Source organism: Cebus imitator, unplaced genomic scaffold (assembly GCF_001604975.1).
Source record: "Cebus imitator isolate Cc_AM_T3 unplaced genomic scaffold, Cebus_imitator-1.0 Scaffold37, whole genome shotgun sequence".
In the NCBI taxonomy this organism is placed as follows: Eukaryota; Metazoa; Chordata; class Mammalia; order Primates; family Cebidae; genus Cebus; species Cebus imitator.
The window spans coordinates 443856-455031 of record NW_016107352.1 but is presented as its reverse complement, the minus strand read 5'-3'; the positions used below and the strand labels follow the sequence as shown (position 1 = coordinate 455031).

The window sequence follows — 11176 nt, the reverse complement described above, 5'->3', positions numbered from 1 at the left end:
TGATGGGGAGGAAGGCAGCAAATCACACTGCCAGGTGTGTTCCTATGCAACAATTTTGCATGTTCTTCACATGTACCCCAAAACCTAAAATACAATAAAATAAATAAATGGGAAAAAAAAAATAAATAAAAAGAAAAAAATAAAATATAAAAAAAAAATGTGATATGTGATTAAATGTACAGTGATTCACATATAGAATGGGGGGGGAAAACATATATGTATTTATCACTACTATATACTTAAAATGGTAAAGATGGTAAATTACACATCTATACTTAACTTCAATAAAAAATAAATTTAAAAAACAGCATAATAGAATCTTAATTTGATTTTTGCTAAAATATTGTCAGGATAATACTAAGGAAAGTTAAACCAAGAGGAGAATAATCACCTGTAAATACATCCTTAGCACAAGTGCTATTCTTTTTTCCTTCATCATCTTTCAATCTTTGTCTGTATCTTAGTCAAGATTCTTATATGGACTAAGCAATAGAATTGAATAGTAAGTTTTCAACTGAATAGCAAATGATAGCATGAGCAAACAGACAATGAGCTCTTTCCATAAATGATTTAACGGGAGAAAGACTGATAAACAAAGTAAACAGACATGAAGTATTAATTACTCAAATTAGAATAGAAGAGTACTTTCAGTGATAATGATCAGAATACAGTAATCACATAACATGATTAATCTTGGAATATCTGCATTTTTCAATTGCATTTTATTAGGGCAAACAAATACATCATCATGGTTCTCAAACAATTTTTGTTTTAAAATATGCCACTAAAGTATATTTTAAAAAAATTTTAAATATAATCATAAAAAATTGAAAGAAAAATTCCCTAAATTTATAATCATGCAACTAATTGTAGTCAGGACTTTAAAGGTAATAATGTCAAAGGGATATTTTTTAGTTCCTTATTTCTCCGGTCACTTAAATAAGTGAGGAGAAGTAAGAGCCAAATCAGCGAGGAAATTAAGAATATTTTTCAATGATCATTTATATATCAAGCTATTGAAGACAGGTGTGTAAAAGTGCAGCACATGGGCAAAGTAGAAAATTTCTCAACTCCAGTTAGTAACAAAGCAAAATGATTCTGATCAAACCCTCGAGAGAATGTGGGGGCAAATTGTCTAGAAATCACCCAACTTTGCCCTACTGTCTCTCAGTTCTAAGAACCCAAGAAACAGCAACTTAAATCTGGAGAAGAAAAACAAGTCTTACAGATTTATTATCTGAGTCTAATAATGAGAAGAAATAAACTGAAATAGCTGGTTCTTCAGAGCAGACACAAGAGATACATACTGAGATGCCACATACTTAAACCCAAAAAAGCCATATAAATTTTTATACTTGTTTTCTATCGTATCTTAAACCTTACCCAAACGAAAAATATCAAGGGCATCTGTTTTCTTAAAATTTAACTATGTCCTTGACCCTTTCATCTTTTTTTATATTTGAATTCCAGAAACTAATATTAAAGTGACTGTGGAAGTGGAAAATAATACTGATCTCTCACTGGAATTTTTTTGTAAATTAGCAAATTTGTTCCAGAATTTATTTTCAAATACTCCACATCACCTCTAAGATCTTTAATGCACATTACAATAGAAGGTTTCATAATTTATGCACTTAAATGGCATCATCTGTGTGCAACCTGAGCCAAAAATATCATCACTCCCTTGCTTAATTCTATATTCCCAGGTCTCAGTAATTTTGCCAACCCCAAACAATTTTATAAAACTTTCATGAAACCAGAGTGAAAAGTTACCCAGCTCCACTTTGAGAGCTGATGCCCCATTCATAATTATTCCACTGATATCTCATTGTAAAGCCCTCAGAATTCCTTAAAAGTGCCTTTTAAAAAGGAGGAACCCTGCAACTGTCCTCCTCAAAAAGCAGGCTAAGGAGGCCTGCAGAGCCATTTAAAGTCACTGATCATACAGGAGGCTTTGGAACTGCCAATACTTCACTAAAAATTTGAGCTATTACTCGGAATTAATTTATTAAAGCATGCCTTTAATCTTAATGTAATTTTATCCCGAGCATGCAGGAGAAGATAAAAGGCAGAGCCAAATCAGCAAAGAAATTAAGAATATTTTTCAATGATCATTTCTATATTAAGCTCCTGAGGATGGGTGTGTAAAAGTGCAGCACATGGGCAAAATAGAATATTTCTCAACTCCAGTTAGTCCCAAAGCAAAATAATTCTGATTGAACCCTCAAGAGAGTGTGGGGGCAGATTGTAAACTGCAACATTAAAGCAAACAGAAATCATGCTCCTTGTGCTGCTGGAAAATTAATGTAAAAATGTATACAAAGTCTTCATTTTAATAGGAGAAAATTGATCTTCTATACCTTCTTCCAAGAGAAAGAGAAAAGGTAGGAAAAAAAATCTCAGGTTTAATTCACAGAAAAGTCAGCATTAAAAATCTTAACTGTTCAAAAGTTTAAATAATATTCAAGATGATAGGCAGGTCATTTCTGGTACACCAGTTAAAGATAGAAGACTGCACTACTAGGATAGTATTTAGTTTAAAACATTTGCAGGAAAAATTGGAGTGATAATATGAAAAGGGATTAAATATAAAAATCAAATTAGTTCAGCAAAATCTCTCACTGCTAGATGCTGATAGTAAGTGTCAGCAAGAGAGCTAAAATGAAGATACTCTTAGGAAAGATTGGTTTAAGAAAGCCACATAAGTGGGCATTATATTTGAGCTTTGTTCTTGACAATTTTCAGCAAATTTCCAATAAATTCACTCACTCATAAATTTTAATTACAATTTATCAATTTGCTTTTCTGTGGAATAATACTAATACTTCAGCCTCTCACTGTATCATCTCATGAAAAGCATAACAGACCATTCATTAGCATTTATTTTGACTGAGTGTTACCCATGCCTTTCTGATTGGTATTTTAAATACTCATTTTTCTTGCCTGAAAGTTGATAGAAATATAGGTTGGAAGACAGTCTCTTCATATTATTGTCTATAGTACATTACATTGGCCACATTGACAAAAAAGTAATCATCAAGGTCAACAAAGGTGGCTTCCAGTGGGGCATCCTGAAGGAAGATTGATTTCTCGACTACTTACTCAGTATTCTCTTTGCTCTATGTCACCTTTACATATTGGGTGGATATATGAATCTTTATCTTGTGTAGTATCCACCACCATTTTACATCTCTGGCTACCTTCCTGTTGCTCCAAGAAAAGCATGAAATCAATGGTATCAAAGATGGCCTCCTTTCTTCCAACTCACCAGTGGCAGGACAGACACCAAAGATAACTGTTGATCATACCACAGCATACTCTTCACCCACAGAACAGTAGTAACAGGAAAAGCAAGAATTTTTATTGAAACACAATTTATTAAAGATAAGGATTTTGTGCCAAATCAAAAGGAAAAAGTCCTTGTCAAATAGGGAAGATATACAATATACCATATTTTGAATTTTTTCAGGAGTTTTAATGCAATCCATTTCACATCACTTCCTCTCTTCCTCTCAGTTCTCATGTTCATCATGAATAACATATGATCCCTAGGTCAATGAAAACTTAATGTTACACTAGAAGATATGATGGGTTTGTACCAATTACAGAAATGATTCCTAATTCATATTTTCCCATGCACCAGTAACTTCACAACAACTTTTACTTGTTTTCTTTTTGCTACTTTGTTTGCTTTGAATGTGACTATAATTATAGTGTCTTATATAATAGAAAATACTGCTGTTCCTCACCCTGTGATATCAAACTGATTTACACAATCAGCAAAGCTCAAAACCAAAATTAAATGCTGTCTTATAAAACTACAAGCTCCCAAAAAGCACACACTCTCACACACATAGGGTACTAATAACTTGAAACAAATTCCTCAATTTGAAAGATTTACACCAGATAAGCAATAACCATGAAAATGACTTTTTGTTTTAACCTTAAAATATGACATCTTGAGATTCATGCTCAAGTAAATCATTATCTCTTCCTCATATTTGAATGACACCTTGATTGGTAGATTATGTTGTAGATGTAGATTATGTTGTCTCATCCTTCCACTATTGGAGAATTTATGGTACTTACAATTTCCCATCACTCAAATAATAAGCAATGTTCTGTCCATCTAAATGCCTGTTTGTTTGTTTTTTATCAAGGGAATAGAATATAGCTAGTGTCAAGTTGGTGCTATTTTACCTAAGACATCTCAGATCTGACAGAAAATGTTGTCAGCTTCTCTCATGTTCATTTAAGTGACATGATATTTGCTGAGGATTTTTAATGTTAAGTTCAGTTAATTCTCTCTAGCATCCCATACCTCTTCTTCAGAACAATTATCACAGTAAAAACAAAAAAAAAAAAAACAAAAAAAAAATAGCATAGTATAAAATGTCCCTGTCCTCTGTTATCTTCCTGATATCTACCAGGTCTGGATCATAGCGAGTACACAATAATATATTTTGGATTCTTGAATGAATTTTGAAAAATTTGCAGTACCTTTGACTCACTTCAAAAAGATGACTGTAAATGTCATCAATTAAGTATAATAAAAATTTTAAAACTCAATGAGCAAAAATTATATTAAAACTTTCAAAAAACAGAAACTCATGTATTAGTCATACTTCTTTGGAGGCTAGCAACTTATCTAGTTTTAAACTATCATTTTCTCTATATTTCAATGAAAAAATATATATGATTATATATATATACAGTATTCTTTGTATATACTATATCTATATATACCATATCTTTATATATTTATGTATGCTGTGTCTTTATATATACTACATCTGTATATACTATTTGTATGTATACATACTATACAATGTTTATTTTCAGCTAGTGTTGAACAATAGGATAATGTTCCATATTAGCTAGTTAATATGAAACTGAAGAATTTGGCAAATGTTCAGTATGATATGAAGTATAAAGAAGGAAATTATTTAGCATTTAATGTAATTCTTTGATGTACTGGAAAGTTGCTTAGTGATCATGGCTCAAAACAGGAAATTTTTCTTAATTATATTTTTAAATTCAAAAAATGACTATTAAGCCCAATGATGTGTCAAACCATGTTCTAGGTATGTAAATTCCTTTAGCACTTGCATTTTAGTGGGAGAAAAGGAGAGAATAACAGGCAATAAATAAATATATACTGTGTCAGAGGGTGGTAAATGTTAAGAAGAAAAGTAAAGCAGGGACACAAGAGAGTAAGCTGGATGTGAAGGAAGTATATTTTATTCAGGGTGGTTTGAGTTTACACAGGAGAATGAAGTTAATGAAGTTATTTAAGCTAATGCACAACAGCAGAATATTGAACTCTCCCCAGTCAAAAGAAAACCAGGCATAAGAATAACATCACTGTATATGTTCATTCATACTCTTTAGTTCTAGATAATGTCAATTATCACTGGTCTAAGCCAGGCTGAATTAAATAATGAATCCCATAATTAACTTCCAGTGAGAATTATAAATTGCTCTTGTGACTGTATGAAAGATGGCAGGTCACAGATTCAACTGTACTGATTGCAGCAGTCGCAAGATAGGAATTTATGCAGTATAAATGAGCATGATGTTTCACATAAATAATTTTTTGTTTAAATTTAAATTTGAAACCCACCTTTAATGTTACGATAAAACCAGTTGGGTTTAATTTAACAGACTTCTGTACTGCTGAATAAAGTAGTCCATAAAAGCTCCTCGCTGAATCCTATCTTTATCAGAGCCTGCCTCATGGATGGAAATTCTACATCCTATCCCTGCTCCAACAAGTTAAATTTTTAAAAATATTATTTATTAATGATTTACCATTTGTGCTTCCCAAAAAGTTGAAAACTGTACCTATAATAGTTAAAATATCCTCTAACAGCTGCCTTTATTACTTAAATTTGCTTTTTACCACAGATAATTGACAACTGTTTTTCCTTAGAACTGGAAATATAGGAATGCATTGTAAGTAAACCCAGGCTATTTTGTATTTCATCTTTCCCCAGAATTTTCTTTTCAAAATTCCTCATTTCTAACTTTATTCCATGAAGATTTTTTTAGGAATAGTGTGATGAGTCGTTGGTATCATTAACTGCATGTTTTAAGCTTTCACATGGTGAATGACACTATACTAATATTTTTTGCATTGTCAAATATGGTAAATATAAGATTTTCATTTGTCTAGAATAATCACTGCAAATTTGTTATAGCCATGACATAGGCTCTCTCCATTGCATCAAGAAATGAAATAGGACATTCAAATTAATGTTCATTCACGTGAACATTCACACCAACACATATGTACAATTTTATGAACGGAGGAGAAAATAATAAAAGCCCCACCAAATTGCTTAATACCCAAAAGTGGGGAATGACTCTGCCAGGAAGCAGCAGCATTTGGATAGCTCCCATTGGATCCAAATCACAATATGCCTCATAATGAAACTTCATTTGAGCCTATTAAGAATTCTCTGCCTGTGTCTGAGCTCCACCATCAGGAGGGTTGGAAAAGAGGAACTACAGTGATTATTCTAGTTGGAATATAAGATCTAAGAAGATGTTAAAAGAAATGGTGAGACAGAAGAATGACAGGAGACGTGAAGCGGGTGTATGTAATGGCTCAAGGACGTAGATTCAGTACCTTGTCACAAGTAGCCTCAGTTCTGACTTCATGCTCTGTGACCCCACTGGCCACATATTTCCTGCCTGGTTACAACAATAAACAGTATGCTTTTCATTTGAAGCACACTCAAACCCTAATAGTTTCTAATCTAAGAGTCCTTCTGTTAACTAATTTTACATTTGTTATAATTAAAGGTGATTTTATCACCTACTCTTTCAGTTGTTGTATGAAGTCACCCTGAGGACTGAACACTATGAGCTTCTATGATTGGAAAAGTGTTTTTACAAATCAGGCAGAAAGGTAGTAATAAATCTAAAAGATGAGACCAGCCTTACTTTTTTCTATATGGTCTCTCATCTGTTTTTAAAGAAAATATGAAAAATATTACCAAAATGTTTTTTTTCCAAGTACTCCAACATTTTTGGCACTGGTTAATGCTCTATGTTACTTTTTCTTCCAGGAGCCTTGGCTGCCAAAGGGTAACCCTGCACAAGAACATGTTTCTTACTTACATTCTGAATTCTATGATTATCATTATCCATCTGGTTGAAGTAGTGCCCAATGGAGAGCTTGTGCGAAGGGACCCGGTAAGTACTGAATAGTTTTGTTTTTGTTTTAATTTTAAAGGATATAGTACCTGTAAATAGTTAACATGGTGTTCATGTTGGACTTAAGCAGCTGTTTACATGTGTAATCATATTTACTTCAATAGTCGAGTTTTGCATTTCATGAGGCATATCATTTCTATGTGGTTTTTGGAAGAAATTATTACATGCTCTAGTAAAGAACTGAAAATAATTGAATCATAATCAAATAAGAATCATAAAAAAACCATGCATTTCTAAGACTTACCAATTTTATATATATATATATATATTTGGAGAGAGAGAGAGCACTTTAGGTTTTGAGGTATATGTGCAGAACATGCAGGATTGTTGCATAGGTACATACATGGCAATGAGGTTTGCTGCCTCCATCCCCTATCACCTATATCTGGCATTTCTCCCCATGTTTTCCCTACACAACCTCCCTACCCCCCACTGTCCCTCCCCTATTCCCCCCGCTACAGACGCCAGTGTGTGGTGCTCCCCTCCCTATGTCCATGTGTTCATATCCTTCATGCACTTTTTGGTGAGGCTGTGTTGAATCTATAAATTTCTCTGGGCAGTATGGCCATTTTCACTATATTGATTCTTCCTAAGTATGAGCATGGAATGTTTTTCTATCTGTTTGTGCAGAAATCATAAGCATTCCTATACACCAATAAGAGACTAAAAGAGAGTCAAGTCAAGAATGAACTGCCATTCACAATTGCTACAAAGAGAATGAAATACCTAGGAATACAACTAACAAGGATGTAAAGGACTAACCAATAATTTATTAACACCTATGACAGATATATTGAGCACATCTTGTGAACATAGATGATATTAGATACAGTAAGGCAGTGCTTCTCAGTGATCCTGGTGTGCCACAAATGGTTACAGGTGTGCCTAAATATTGATCCCTTCTTCATTCTGATGCCAGGCTGGGCTTAGCCCAGTCATCTCCACTATGTGTAGCTATTCCCTTATGCTAATGAACCATATAAATATGATCATGTTTTGTGTCATTATGCTTTCAAAAAGGTTTATACTGACACAGGAAATGCAAAAGTTAGGGCGAGAGGACATACAACCCTGAAACTCATGTCTTCATGCACAATTACAATAAGCAAGTGTGGTGTGTGTCCTCCTTCTATTTGAGTACTACAGAGAACAAGAGAGTTAAATCATTTAGCTCCATTACTGAGAACCATTCTGGATTTCTTCTACCAGAATTGTCCTGAGAGTTGTTCAGAGTAACCCATATTTGTTGTCAGTCTTCTCTCTTTATATCCAAGATAGTGTTTTTCACAGTGATTTCCAAACCTGGCTCTACCTCAGAATCAACAGGGGAAATTTCATAAACATGAAATAGCTACTGTCCACATGATGCTAGAGAGTTAGTAGATATGAGGTGGAGCCGAGGAATATATCCTGGGTATTTCTTTGCTGCCAAGTTTAGAAATTATCAGCCAACTACTGGATGAAGCAATTTAACTGGCAGGGGAGGACAGAGGAGGAGCATCTTGAGGCTTTGCTTTTTCATTGATATCAGTCCCTGGTATTACAAACTAACAAAAACCAGAACTAAAAGGGATTTTAGAGGTTATTTATTCCTGACTCCTCATTTTACAGATCAGAAACTTGAAGATAAAAAGGCAAAGTGATTTCCCTCAAATCATAAAACTGACTGGAGTGGGGATCAAGCACTGAAATTCAGGTTTCCTTACTCTCAGTTTTTGTTTCTTCATTTACATTGCCAGATGTGTCTCTGTAAATCAGTGAGGGTTTAGCAACACCAAACTGGTTGATTAGGTTTCCAAATCTACCAGATTAATTTTTAAAAAATCAAATCACTGTGGCACTGTGATACCAAGTAAACACTTACTTTACAGAAATTTTTATTTATCAATCCAGTGTTTAAATAATTTATAATTATAGCTTCTATTATTTAGTAGTTATTTTGTCCTCAGTAAATATTTTCATCTGAAAAACTCCACAAGTGCTTCTCTGCTGTCTCCTTTGCAAGCCTGCTTTCCTTAATTTTAACAAATCTTTTCCTTTTAATGGACTGTGCTTTAATTGAATTATTCAAAATAGTTTAATGATGTAACTGTTTATTCGATTAAATATAAAATTGCCAATATTTGATCATTTTTGCTCTGCAAAATTGATGAATCCATATGTTTTATTCTAATGCAAATGTGTGGACAATTCACTAGGATATAGTAAAAGTGGGGACTATTTCCACTCGAGGCCTGAATGGACAAGTGGGTGGAAAGGTGTATGAACCCAAAGACAGAGAGTTGGTGTGGTAAAGGAGGCCCTACAGAAACTCAGGACTTCCATCTTAGGACACAGCCAGCCTGTGGCAACCCCACAAAAGGAAGTGGATAAATAAATATCCCTTGTTCACTCACTCTCATCTTCCAGTCTCTACTGATGGTCCCCATTAGCTGAGTTCAACCAGAAACCAGAGGGTAAGGAAGCCCTGCTGGAGATGTACAGATTTATTTCTGTGGGCCCAGGGTAGACAGGACAGGATGGAAAGCGCATCTAGAAGTACGAATAGAAGCTATCTAGCTCAAAGTGAAGGGCCAAGGGATATTTTCATTTTTGTTTCTCTGTTTAACTGTGTTATGCAAACATCTGTAGATAGCCTCATCTTTCAAAACTGGCATTTGACAGTTCTGCCAACCCAATAACTAAAATGCGTGAAATCTGCACAGAGCATGCATCCTGTGTGACAGTGGCATGGCATGGGAAAGCAGCTTAATTTGGCTTCTAATGGCTCCACAGTATTAATAATTTTTGTAGTATGAATATATGCAGAGAGACATTATAATCAATCTTTTAAAACCATGGCATCTGTTATCAGATCTTTTAAAAGTACTGTCTTACCTGCAGAATAATGTGACTAAATGAGTTTACCCTGATGAATGTTTCTTTTTAATGTCAATTGATCTAAAGAAAATTTATCTCATTTAATTTAATTTTTGCAATATCCTAGCAATGGGTGTAATTATCCCTATTTTTAAAGCTGGGGAAACTGAGGCTTGATGAGAACAAGTGTTCTCTGTACCATGAATACTTAGAGATGGGATTCAAACCGAGACATATCTCACACAGGAGCCAACGTCTCTCTTCTTTACCACTTGGTACTCTTGATTGTCTTTCTTTATTGCCTAAGAAAGATATCTTCTTAAAGAAATGGGCTCAGCCATTCCAAAGTGATGACTGCCCATAACTGGACATGCCCACTACAGTTAATGAGGGAAGCTGACCCCCACTGAGATGAAAACAGAGGTAGAAGCAATTAACTAAGAATCTCTCTGCAGAGAACAATCACATTTTGGCTCTCTATTTTCCATGAATAGTAGAAACCCTAGGAAAGTTACTCTCTATAGGGAGTAGGCCAAGAAATGAAGCTTCAGTTTTTGAATAACCAACCACATTGATCTTGGCGCATGCTCAGTCACATGATGAAGTATTATAAATTCTTGAATAGGCTCTTTCCCCTCTTTTCGTGGGAGTCTCATGCCCATATCTCCATGCCTCCCACCTATAAATGTAAAAGGGACTTCTTATCCACTATGAGATCTTCTTCAACCTATCTTCCTGAAATAGTCAAAATTCAGGTTTTTTTGAGTTTGCTACTAAATTACAGAAATCATGTAGCTTTTTGCATCAAATGGAAATAACAAAAACTGTTCTACTTACTTTTCAGCAGTTGTCCTGGAGCCCAAAGAAGCATAAAGTTCTTTAAAACTCTCAAGGACCTAATACTGCAAGTGATTGCTCACAAGGTTGCTGTCAACCCTCACCTTATGACTAACTCCCTAGATTGTTGCACTTGACTTTTCCAACAAATCTGTTATTCTATTAATTGCTCTTGGCAGTCCCATTCATTGTCATTGCTAGATGTTGCCATTTTCATAGGCTTTTTAGGGGCAGACATGCCAGGGACTCTGCTAGCCAC

General features: G+C 34.4%; 1 protein-coding gene across 1 annotated transcript in view; it reads left to right on the top strand.

Annotated features, from left to right (window-relative positions):
- Positions 1–11176, top strand: part of CALCR (calcitonin receptor) — a 74836-nt gene that overhangs the window by 24380 nt on the left and 39280 nt on the right. Inside the window, exon 6 of the mRNA XM_017525104.2 lies at positions 7074–7200. Coding sequence (XP_017380593.1) covers positions 7074–7200 — 127 coding nt within the window. The remainder of the gene's footprint in view (positions 1–7073; positions 7201–11176) is intronic.